The sequence below is a fragment of the Siphateles boraxobius genome, unplaced genomic scaffold (genome assembly GCF_051911475.1).
Source record: "Siphateles boraxobius isolate OS27281-9 unplaced genomic scaffold, OSU_SipBor_1 130, whole genome shotgun sequence".
NCBI lineage: Eukaryota > Metazoa > Chordata > Actinopteri > Cypriniformes > Leuciscidae > Siphateles > Siphateles boraxobius.
In genome coordinates, this window is record NW_027508734.1 from 27,397,897 (window position 1) to 27,411,117 (window position 13,221).

Genomic DNA, 13,221 nt, shown 5'->3' on the forward strand with positions numbered 1-13,221 from the left:
CGGTTGTACTTTACTTAGCCCCGCCTTTTGGGGTTTTCCAGTAGTTTGGCTGAAGAGTTTTTAAGGAACTGGCTGGGTGACAGGTTGTACACTGCAGTTTATTTCCTTTCTGTTCTTCCAAGCATATAAATCAAATGCTTACTTTTACAGCATGTTTCACATAAATCCTAGATCAAGCTCTTGTAAACTTTTATCAGTGAACAACTGTTTCATGAATTTTGTGTGAGAAAGAATAAACAAATAAATCTATGGTTTTCATGAAATACAAGTCATAGAAGATGTAATTAAAGGGATTTAAAACATCATAACAAACCCTGACAATCTGTGTTGCAAGTAACAGACATATAGACCATGAATATACAATACAAAAATGTAACTCCCATATAAAAAAAGACTATGTACAATAAATGCAAACTAAGGATGTGTTCAATGGATAAAGTCAGACAAATGTTGTGTATGCTCCTGATGTTCTGTGTAGAAGTTCAGTTTGTTTACTGGTTTGGCCGTTTACATCTTATTATTAAGGTTTTCCTCTACAAATAGTGACAGTCTCCATGGAGCAAGCTGGGGCACATTCACGTCACAAAACAATGGTAACAGAGGATCCAGTCATTCTCTGGCCACATCTGACACTCTGATTGGACCCTGGATATTTAGCTTTTAAGCTATATAGGCCTACCTCTACTCCAGTCCAGATCAGCCATTTACAAGACAGGCACTTTGACTAGCTATGGCTTCCTGCTTGTGTGCAAGTTTTGTATTTTTTCAAGAAAATGATGACCATTGGATTTGGGAGTTTGGTGGCAGGCTTTACAGAGCCTTCTTGCCCTCAGAAGGTCAATCTGGTTTCTTGCTTGCTCAGCTCCTCTTCTTCCTCTGGGCTCAGATTATTTCGTCTCAGCCTTTAAGAGTACAAAGCAAAGAGCCTTTGTATTAAGGACATACATTTTATTCACAGTACAAACATTCACCGGACATGGGTATTAATGTAATAAAGTATAGTACAATTGATATTCTGTTTGCACTAAGATTAATCAAGTCTCAAAGTAGTTGCATGATAACTGCTAATCATTACATAGTGGGGCACGTTGTCACATTAAATGAGGAAAGTTTTCACCATGGAACCTGCCAGTAAACACAGGCCTTTGAGGAAAATTTAAACAGTTGAACAACTATGAACAATTCATTACACAGCAAAAATCTAACAATTGTTTTGGCAAAAACAAAACAAAATTTGCAATTAATAAATAGTATGCAAATTTATAACTTTAAAAAAAACATGCCCCACATTTGTCCTGAGTACACAGTTTAACCCTTCTGTTAACACTTCTGTTGATTCTTGACTGCATGTATGCTATGGTTTTATTGGTTTCACTTCTTGACAGTTATGAGAAATTTTAAATTAGCCAGACAGAATTCATATAAAAAAATATTCTAAAGGGTATTTAGGTATTTACAAACAACATACAAAACCACTGCTAAAGAAAACACATGAACATTTATTGAGTAAAACTAGCACACACAGTCAGCTAAAATACTGGAAAATTACCTTACCAGACTTCCTTAACACTATAGTTCACTTTCAGTGCCTCTATCAGACACTCAACTCCATCCCTGCCGATGCAGTTTTTGCTCAGCCTGAGTGAGAGAAATAGAGAGAAAGCATGTAATTCTGACATTAAAAAAAATAATTAAACAAAGTGGTTTAAATAAGTCACACTCACCACAGTTCCCCCAAAGTTTTGCTCTGACTGACGAGTTTAGCCAGAGCGCATGCACCTGCACTGCCCACACCATTATCCACCAGACTGAAACAAACCAATGCAAACATTATTATTACACACAAAAAGAAACACATGCTGCATAGAGTAGCTCAGTGCTCTGTAAATTTAGTTTGATCTGACTGGGCAACCTTTCCATTTCCACTGTTTAGCATTAGCCAGCTGCAAGGTTGTTGTTTTTTTTATAGTCATAGAATGCAGAATTAATACTGGATTTTAAAGGATTACCTTAACCATATTAGCGATGTGCTATTCTTCAGCGCAGTTGCCAATGCCTCAGCTCCCCTGTCCCCAATTTTATTACCCCATAATCTGAAAATAAGAAGTCAGAATGGAAATATAATTTAATAAAGGCACAGTATTGGAACATTAAAGCACAGTATTCTTTCTCATCATTGACCTCACCCCAAATACTGCAAAGACTGGTTGTAGCTTAGGCCTTCTGCAAGCTGCTCTGCTCCAAGGCATGTGATGTTATTATTTCCAAGCCTACAAAGCAATTATATATTTTGAATGATTAGAATGATCAGCATCCCATAGGCCAGAACTAGAACAAAATAACCTTAGATAAAGTAAGCGCTGACCTCAAAGATAGGAAATTCTGCTTTGCTTTTAGCAGCCAAGCAAAGTGTTGGGTGCAAACATCTGTGAGCTTGTTGTTGAAAAGCCTGAGGAAATTATGAGGTAGTAATAAAACTTGGTTGTATGAGTAAAACAATGAAATATACAATATCATTATTCACAAAATTCAGAATTTAGGTTTTTGCTATTCTCACCCTATTTTTTGGAAGCTTTCGCACGTCATTCCTTTTTCCAGAAGTTTCCGGATTCCTTCATCTGATATGTTATTGTTCCTTAAACTGCAAAATTCAGAAGTTTTAGAAAATCATGTATTTATCCTCACATCTTCCAAAATTGCATTACCCTGTTTCTCCTGCAGAACAAAAAGGAAAATATTGTGGGGTTCAAACAACACTTGGCCTCATTTTTTTTAATTTTTATATATCTTATTTTGTGTTCCACAATGCATACAGGTTTGGAAAGGGGAAAACATGTTAAATGATGGAACAAGTAGATTTTTGAATTTTCATTTTTGGGTGAACTATCCCTTTAAATTAAGAAAAAAAGAAAGCTTAAACAACAATTCAAACACAACCATCAATTAATCTCTCATCTTACTAAAGGGAGTGACAAATATGTAGACACGGTAGAAGCTGCTCCACGCCCACATCTCCTACTGAATTGTTGTCCAACTGAAGCCCAACAGGATTCCGCAGGTACTTCAGCACGTATGCCAGCGCAGTACATTCCACCGGCCCAATGTTACAATAGGTGAGCTTCAGGTGTTCAACGTCCAACTTAGCCATGGCATCTTGAGCAATACTGTTGTCTTGCATTTCATATATGCACTTGATTAGCCAAACAAAACTTGGCATGGCATGCATGCTCTTCTTTTCCCCTTCTACAGGACGAGGAATGGACTTGAAATGCCTCTGCATCCCTTTAGACAATGACTTCACTACCTGCTTGAACTTGCGTTCACGCAAGGCAGTAGGACAGCAGTCCAGGAGGAGATTATGGTGCCGCTGAGAAAAAAGTCCTGACACAAACTGAGCTGTAATCTGGAGGTTTGGTGTCTCTGCCACATGGGTCTTAACCTCCTCAACTGAAGGATCAATACAGTGTCCAAGACACCTTTGAGACAGGCACAACAACTGCCTGTACTGAGGCTGAAAGAGTCTGGAGATAGTAGAGCGATTGTTGTTACGATTCAGAACAACATACAGAGCAGCGAAGAAGCATTGTAAGGTGATGTGCAGAAACTCATAGTGTTTGTAATCTGTCACAGATAGGTCATTGCAGTAAATGAGGAAACCCATGCTAACATCCTGTTCTGTGAGCCCATTTCTTTGGAGCTCATATCCTGAGAACACATAACAAGAGACTTCCAGGCCTTCCAATGCCAACTGTCCAAGTTTTAACACTGTGTCCAAATGTTCCTCCAACCAGGCCTTTCCCAGGACTCCTTGGGGCTGAGATGACTTTCGCTGGAAGAAATGCTGTAAAACCAGGAGGTAAACATCAGTGATGGTCTGAGAAATACCATCTTGACCACCCAGAAGCTCCTGGTGGCACTTGGTCACAATCCAGCAGAAGACTGGAATGTGGCAAAGACCTAGTAACACTGTGTTACTCTGGAGGGACTCTATGACACGTCTAGCCATAGCAGAGTCGCAATGATGTTTCTTTATAAAGCAGTTGATACCTCTAGGAGAAAAGCCCTTTAGGTGCACTTCTTTGCGGAGATAGCGCTTCAGCGATGGGCCCACAGCATGTGGCCTGCTGGTGACCACCTTCAAAACACCCTTCATTAGCGTACCCTGCAAGAGATTGAAAAGCAATACTGGTATAGGCACTTGCTTTGTGGGGCAGCAGTGACGTTCTTCATCTGTGAAACCCTGTTTAAACTCATCAAGCCCATCAAAAGTAAAGAGGACCATATGAGGGTGGTCTAGGATGTACTGGAACACCTCATCCTGACTTCGATCAGGCCAGCAGCAGTGCAGGAAGAGGAGCTCTTTCAGAGACAGCTCTCTGTGCTCTGCATTCAGTTTGCGGCAACTGAAAGGGAACAGCAGAAAAGTGTTTGTGAGAAAAGCTTCTCTTGCCCAGAGCAAGTGCAGTCGCTGAAGCAGTGTGCTTTTTCCACTTCCTGCCTCCCCAGACAGAAGAATGGTGTCAGCATCTTCATTTAGAGTCCCTATGGGACCCACCACATCCTCCAGCCCTAATGTAGTAGTTTCACCAGAACCATCCATCACTTCAAGAAGTCCATCCGTGTAAATATCATCCAAGGAGAAACGTCCTGTCCCACCGTAGGTGCTAAGAAAGAGGGACTGTGCCGCAACAGAGCTTCGCAGCTTCTTCTGGTACAGCAGACAATCTGGAGAAACAATGTAAAGTAGAAGACAAAGTGTATTGACAATTACATTTATGTTTTTGATAAGCTAACTTATTAGTAATAAAGAAAAAAAATAAATGTAAAAATTATTGTATTGTCTTGTATTCATTACTGTTTTATTTATATTTCTAAATGTATTTATATTTATTTTAAATTTACATGAATCTATTTAATAGTCAACATTTATTCAAATAAATAAAAGTGACCTCATAATTATGCCCATTTCTTGCATCTTATACAACATCAAAGACAAAGACGTGAAAAAAGACATCCTGTCCATACAACTGAGAAATGTCTTGTACCAGCAGAGAGGTGACTTTCTTTATCTTCAGGGTTTGTTCTAGTTGGCTCTGTTTGCTCTAGATACTGTAGTAAGGTCTTTGCAGCAGTTTCCCCTATAAACTTTACTTGGTCTAACAGCCTCCGAACCTGTAACAATCCAACAAGATCGCTAGATATACATTCATTAAGCAAGTAAAGGACATTTACTGTGAACAGGCTTGGAAGAAAAAAATATGTCATATGTCAAACTAATTTAACTAAAACTAATACTATAGGAAAATAACTCAATTTCTAATGTATGAGAGATATATCACAATGTGACAATTTTCATTTGGCAATTGTCTAAAAATTGTTTGGCAATTTAACAGTCACTGACAATGAATTTAGTCATGGGGCAAGTTATATGATAGTTCATGAGTTCACACTTACATGTAATTAAGTGGATTATGTATTACATTTAATTAATGTACATTACATTTTATTAATGTAATTATGCATTGTTATGCACCCCCTTGTTGTCCGAGGGGAGGGCTCCGAGCTCGGAATTTGGCCCGAACCCAGAGTACTCCCCCCGGTTGTTGTAAGAGTGGTTAGGACTAGAAGTGAGGAGAAGGGGTGGTGGAGGGATGTTGTTAAACTGTAAGGTAAGTCTTACTGTATATATACCTCTTATTTTGGCAATTGTTTGATTAACTGAATCCGCTCCATAATTTAGTCATGGGGCACATTCAATTTTAAGGATTTCTTAATACAATGAAAGTAAACTAATTTATGGGTAAAAGCGGTATTCAATCAAGTTACCTGTTGTGATGGTGTGTATACAGGTAGTTGCACCCAATCACAATCTTTGATGGTGAAGCAGCCAGTTGTGAGTAAAACATTCAAAGCTCCGTCAATATTATCTCTGAGCTTTGTCACTAACACTGGCCTGTCTGCCAATAACGTTAAAGTTGCAGTGTCTGGTCTGTTCTTGCCCACCACAGCGCATTCTTTCCCAAAACACAGCACAGCCTTCTGCTCCTCTGGTAAGATCTGGTTAATTGCAGCCAAAAAATGGCAGCATGCATTTTCTCCTTTATCATACATCAAATCTAAAAGTTGCCTGACATTAGAACATAAGGGTTTCTCCGCCACTCGTATGTTTAGGTAATCCTCCCAGACAAGAATCTCCCAAGCCAGGAGTAAGTCCAGAACACAGTCCAGAGTTTCAGCACTGCCTCCACCACATAGGACTGCCAGAAGCTCTGCTCGCTGTTTTAGGATCAACTGAGTGCTCATAGTGGAACTCAGCCTTGTCTCAAAGTCAACAGTCACAATCAGAACCCAACTAAAGGGATGAGACATAGAAGACCAACATCACAAAGAGATATAGAATATTGGCACAAGTTCCTGTTAACGGCAAGAGTAAATTTGAGCACTCGTTTCCTCATTTTTACCAAAAGCAGATAAAATATACAGTAACCTAGTAGTATATTATTATTTTTACATTTATGATAGTATATTATTATTTTTAATGATGTCTAGATTAGTGAATGATGGTTGTGAATTTTGTTTAAATAGGAATAGTACAACGCAAATGGCTTTGAATAAATATACTTCGCAATGCATTAACAACGGCAAAAAAAAAAAAAAACCTTACCAGACAAGGTCCAAAATAATTCCTGAACATTATGCTCCCCCTACAAATGCAAATTAAGCGTTTCATACATAATCATACACATATGCGTAGCCTATAGCCTAATTTAAGAACAAATGCATCTCTGTCTCATTTGAAACTTTCGAAATTAATAGCCTATCCCAAACGAAACACGCCTACAAAAGTCTGTCTACTAAATATTCCATAGCCTGTGATTCTTCATTGACAATCTATATAGATAAGCTGGAATCTGAAAACACCGAACACAGGCTTATCTGTCAATATAGCCTACTCTGGTCACTTTATGGAAATGATCGTCCGAACTGAAAGTGAAAGAGGAGGCGCTGCTCTCCGCTGAATCTACAGGAAGTTATCCTTAAGTCGGTGACTGATAAAGCCGTCTGTGGTTGTTGCAGATAAGACAGAGGGGTGTTGTGACACTTTGTTTACACGACAATAAACCATTGTGGTTTTGTGTTAAAAACTTTAAGTTTTAAATGTAGTTTTAAATATATGCTGCTTAGCCGACTGCGTAAATTGAGTGTCAGGTACAAAGAGTGTTGTTCTTTTTTATTGGGGATGGAACAATATTGTGTTTGTACTGTGCTCTTCTTCTTACATTTTCTTCCCATAAAAGTGTAGGGCTATCAGACTTTTTTTCTCCTGTAAATCCTCCTTTTACTCAATATAAAGATTAGGCTACAAATTCTAAAAATACTAGGGTGATGCTCAAGTGGTCCAACGCTCCCCGGGTCTGCCCTGGTCATATGGCAAGCCGTTTTAACATTTAATAATTTAAACCTACTAGTCTCTATGTAATGGAGTTAAAAATGCACTTTATTAATCCTTATTTTCAAATTAGCATCTGTGATTTTTTTTTATCATTTAATGATTTTATTGAATATCTGTGAATTTTATCTCATTGAGTTATTTTTATTTATTAATTTTTTTAGCGAATGTTTCCGGTGGAAATGACCCTACCTGCACACTATCCCCTCTGTACCTCCTTCCGTAGCGCTCTGTCTCCCTCAGTCTCGTTTTGCACTGCTGAGGGTAATTTGTGTGGAAATGTGCTGCTGGATTAATGTACTTTTTTCTTTGGAAATTGAATCATTTAAGCTATAACGTTAAACGCACATTGTCTGATGTTAATACAATAATGCTACGTAGCAGTCTTGTGTTAGTTTGACCGCTAAAATAAGTTTTAGCAGTGTTTCATATTCACTTTCTAGCCGCCATTTTACCACGGCAGGCGGGCCGTGTCATGTGAACAATAGCTCGTCGGAGATTTCAGCGTTCCTTTTGTGTAGAGTAAATGCTGTATTTTTGTATGTTTAGGAAGCAGAGGTGCAGTAAGAGGAAGCCAGAAGGCAATTAATGTGCATTGTGTTCTACAGGTATGCGTTTTCCTTTTGTTTATTAATGTAATTTTCGTTGTCTCTGTTACCACACAAACTTTTTATTCAGCCCACATGGTGTTGCTGTTATGCTATTTTATTTAAGGGAACATATTTACTGTGTTTATGAATTTGTTGCATTTAATGCTTATTTTTTTCTGGACAGTGTTAATGGCTTTCTATGAGCAATGTGCACTCTGAGCAAAATACCTCATGCAATGTTGAAGTAATGTATTTGTAATGTATTTTAAGGGCAATTCTTAGACTATGGGCACTTTCATGTCCTTTGATCATATTTTATAATAAAAAAAAACATTTAATTTATAATAATTCACACTTATATAGTTAACTTTACAATGAAAGTACTTAAGGAACTTTACCGATAGTCTACGATGATTTTTTCACCTTTTTAAACATCATTATAGATGCAAATATTGCTGTTTTGTGCTTGTCCCACACCCAGACATCTGATCTTCCCCATGAATGAAAAAGAAGTGTAAAAAAATTATTTATCTATTTTTTTATATATTACTGTATACAGTATCAGTAAAATAATCAAAACATAATTGTGGTATTTAAGGTCAGACAACTATTAATGTGATTTTATATACAAAAGTTGTCCCACTGTATTGCCGTCATTTCCACCACAACGCTGTAATGTCGCTTTTAAAAAGTTTTTTTGAAAGATTGTTTGGGTAGTTTCTATGGAGATGAACAATGACATCACAGCACATGTCTGACATTGTTACGATCCCAGATTCTGCTACCTCCCTTGTTAGCCAACCAAGACCGCTTTCACCCGAGTTCTAATTTTCTCCGTTGCACTACATTCCCCAGAAGCCCTCTAATCACACTCAGCTGCAACTCCTAATGACTCTCATCACCTCGCCCAGCTGCAGTCTATCACCCAGACTATTTAACCGCACCTCGAACGGCTCTCAGTGCAAAGTTTTGTTTTTCGTTTGTGAACATTTCTGAGCATTATCAACCCTGGATAGCCTGACTGATTACTGACCTATTTTTGCCCCTGTTTTCTGCCAGCCTCGACCCTCTGCCTGGAGTTCCGACCTTGCCTGTTATCTGCCTGCCCCGATCCACTGCCTGGTATCTGACTACGATTTAGCCCTGCCTGTTCACTGTGTTTGCTCTGGTTTACCTCTGTTTATTTCTGATTGTTTTCTAATAAACCTTCGCTGCAAATGGATCTATCTCAGACTGGTGACTCACAACAGAAAACTTCGCCACAACCAGATCCAGCAGCGATGTCAACCTTGTCAGCTGCCTACTCAGCCCAAGCGGATCAGATTGCAGCTCACCATCACCAGCTGAGTCATCTCACCTCACTGATGGATGAATTAGTCAAGGCTGTGCGCGGACTCCAAGCCTCATCAGCTGAACAACCGTCCCCACAAGCCGTTGCTGCCGTTGTCAGCCCTGCACCAGCCCCGCCCACTGCTACTGCACGTCTCGCACTCCCGGAGAAGTTCGACGGGGATCCCGATAAGTGCAGGGGCTTTATTCTTCAGTGCTCATTGTTTATCGAACAACAACCGGCCCTGTACTCGACAGACACGGGGAAGATTGCATTCATGTGTTCTTTGCTGACGGGAAAGGCCTTGGAGTGGATAACTGCAGTTTGGAGACCCGATGGTTCAGCTTTTCCTTCTTTCTCTGTGTTTCTTCAACGCTTCAGGGAGGTCTTTGAGCATTCCAGGGAGGGAAAGAGTGCTGGTGAGCGCTTGCTGGAGCTCACGCAGGGAAAATCTACTGCTGCTGAGTATGCTCTCGCGCTACGTACCCTGGCCGCACAGACCGCCTGGAGTGATGACACACTCAAGACTATTTTCCGCCGAGGTCTGAACCACGATCTTCAATCTGAGTTAGCCTGCCGTGACGAGGGCAGGGACCTCGACGAGTTTATCAACCTAACCATCCAGATTGACAATCTCATGAGAGCTCGCCGTGCTGGTCATCGCGCCGTCCCCGCTGCTCGAACCGTTCAGACCACCCGGGCCTCGACTCCCGCTCGCCCCGACGAACCGGAACCCATGCAGGTTAATGCCTACCATTTGTCTACAGAGGAAAGAGAGCATCGGTTCCGGCTCCATCTGTGCCTGTACTGCGGCGAGGCTGGCCATCTGCGCAACTCCTGCCCATCTAGACCCCGTCCGACCGCCTCACGCCCGGTGAGTTCAGGCCTAGAGACCTCAAACCTCACCATGTCTGTGTTCGTGCCTGTGGTCATAACGACAGACGGCAAGAGGATACCTGCCAGAGCTCTGGTGGACTCTGGCGCCGCTGGCAACTTTCTTTCAACTGACTTTGCCCGTTTGCACCACATTCCTCTAACCCAGTGCTCTTCTCCCCTTGCAGTCGAAGCCATCGACGGAAGGCCATTAGGCACCGGACGTATCACACACCACACCCAGGAACTCCAGCTCCAGACAGGCGCCCTTCACACCGAAGCTATTCAATTCTACATTTTCCACGGTCCACGCACTCCAGTAATCCTCGGCCTGCCCTGGCTCCGCAAGCATAATCCCCAGATTCACTGGAGAACAAACCAGATCACCCGCTGGGATGCGTCCTGTCTCTCCAAGTGCCTTACTCCTGTTACTCCGTCCACCATCCAGGTCATCGCCGTGCCCGCGGAGGGGGCAAAACTGAGCGGTCTTCCCTTTGAATACCATGATCTGGCGGAGGCCTTTAGCAAAGCTGGCGCCTCTCTGCTCCCTCCTCATCGCGACGGCGATTGTGCCATCGATCTGTTACCCGGTTCGGTACCACCCAAGGGCCGTATCTTCCCTCTCTCCCAACCAGAGTCCGAAGCAATGAAGAAGTATATTGAGGAGGAGCTTGCTAAAGGTTTCATTCGCCCTTCCACCTCTCCGGCATCTGCTGGCTTCTTCTTTGTTCAGAAGAAGGACGGAGGCCTCCGACCCTGTATCGATTACCGGGCCCTGAATGATATCACTGTGAAGTTCCGCTATCCGCTCCCTCTGGTACCTGCCGCCCTGGAACTCCTTCGTACCGCAAAGTACTTCACCAAGCTTGACCTGCGCTGCGCCTACAACCTTATCCGCATCAGGGAGGGGGACGAGTGGAAGACGGCCTTCTCCACCAACACGGGGCACTACGAATATCTGGTTATGCCGTTTGGCCTGGCGAACAGTCCTTCCGTTTTCCAATCTTTCATCAATAACATCTTCAGAGACATGCTCCACCGTACTGTCATAGTGTACATCGACGACATCCTGATTTACTCCGACACCCTCTCGGACCATGTTCAGCACGTTCGGGCCGTGCTCCAAAGACTCCTCCAACACCACCTATACGCCAAGCTGGAGAAGTGTGAGTTCCACCAAACCTCCATTTCGTTCTTGGGGTATATCATCAGCCCAGATGGGGTTGCTATGGATGAGAGTAAGGTCAAAGCGGTCCGTGACTGGCCCCGCCCCATGACCCTGAAGGAGCTGCAGCGCTTCCTTGGGTTTGCTAACTTTTATCGACGGTTCACAAGGAATTTCAGTGCTGTGGCTAACCCTCTCACCTCCCTGGTCAAGAAGGGAACCCATGGTCTCCCGTGGAACGACTCGGCCACCCAGGCCTTCAACTTACTCAAGCAACGTTTCACCACTGCGCCTATCCTGCACCATCCTGACCCCGGGCTACCATTCGTAGTGGAGGTGGACGCCTCTAACACCGCCCTGGGGGCCATCCTCTCCCAACGTCAAGGTTCGCCCCCCAAGGTGTACCCCTGCGCTTTCTACTCCCGTAAACTGAATACCGCTGAGAAGAATTATGATGTGGGTGACCGGGAGCTCCTTGCTATGAAGGCCGCTTTCGAGGAGTGGAGGCACTGGCTCGAGGGCGCCCTCCATCCCTTCGTAGTACTCACCGACCATAAGAACCTGGAGTATCTGCGTACTGCGAAGATGCTAAACCCCAGGCAGGCCCGTTGGGCACTCTTCTTTACCCGGTTTCAGTTCACCGTCACTTACCGCCCAGGCTCCAAAAATGCAAAGGCCGACGCCCTGTCACGTCAAGACGATCATGAACTCACGCCTCAAGACCCCACGACTGTGTTGGCGCCCCACCTCGTTGTCTCCCCCATTCAGTGGGACATCAACACAGAGAATGAACAGGTCAACTCCCACACAGATGTCCCACATGGCTGTCCACCTGATCGTGTCTTTGTCCCCGAGACTCTTCGGAACCAAGTCTTGGAACTTGTTCACGCCCATCCAAGTTCAGGACATCCAGGAATCACGGCCACCATCCAGCTTCTCCAAAACCGATACTGGTGGCCCTCCCTAGCCGCTGAGGCCACAGCCCACGTCCAACACTGCCGGGTCTGCAACACCCAGAAGTCTTCGCGCCAACTACCTGCCGGCCTCCTCCACCCACTTCCTGTTCCGCAACGTCCATGGTCACACATAGCCATCGACTTCATTACTGATCTTCCAGTTTCTGAGGGGCACACCACCATCCTCACCGTCATTGACCGTTTCTCCAAGGCCTGTCGTCTAATTCCACTCGCTAAGCTTCCCACAGCTCTGCAGACCGCCGAACACCTCTGCAACCAGGTATTCCGGTTTTATGGCTTACCTGAAGATATTGTTTCCGACCGAGGACCCCAGTTCACCTCACAGGTTTGGTCTGCCTTCTTCAGGACCCTTCAGGTTAATGTCAGCCTCACTTCAGGATATCACCCGCAATCCAACGGTCAGGCTGAACGCCTGAATCAGGAAGTGATCCGTTTTCTTTGCTCCTACTGCCACCAGCGCCAGGAAGATTGGAGTCGTTACCTGTTCTGGGCCGAGTATGCCCAGAACTCCATTCGAAAGCACTCCACCGGTCTGACTCCCTTTCAGTGCGTCCTAGGCTTCCAGCCACCTCTCTTCCCATGGTCAGGCGAACCCACTGATGTCCCCGCTGTGAACGACTGGCTTCAGCGCATCGAGGAGACCTGGAACCAGGCCCACACCCACCTTCAACGAGCGGTCCACCGTCAGAGAGTTCAGGCTAACCGCCGTCGTCGGCCAGGGCCGGAGTATCAACCGGGCCAATGGGTCTGGCTGTCAACCCGAGACTTACGTCTTCGGCTCCCCAGCAAGAAGCTCAGCCCTAGATTCGTAGGCCCATTCAGAATCACTCAGCAGA

At 43.7% G+C, this 13,221-nt stretch overlaps 1 protein-coding gene across 1 annotated transcript; it reads right to left on the reverse strand.

Annotated features, from left to right (window-relative positions):
* Positions 1–77: 77 nt before the first annotated feature.
* nod2 (nucleotide-binding oligomerization domain containing 2) lies at positions 78–7,705 on the reverse strand. The gene is made up of 12 exons (XM_077228943.1): positions 7,643–7,705; positions 6,665–6,704; positions 5,827–6,352; positions 5,046–5,172; positions 2,961–4,725; positions 2,558–2,641; positions 2,366–2,449; positions 2,187–2,270; positions 2,010–2,093; positions 1,725–1,808; positions 1,555–1,638; positions 78–902 (listed from the first exon to the last, which is right to left on the reverse strand). The coding sequence occupies exons 3-12, from the start codon at positions 6,301–6,303 to the stop codon at positions 830–832; spliced, it is 2,946 nt and encodes a 981-aa protein (XP_077085058.1). The 5' UTR covers positions 6,304–6,352; positions 6,665–6,704; positions 7,643–7,705; the 3' UTR covers positions 78–829.
* Positions 7,706–13,221: the final 5,516 nt, after the last annotated feature.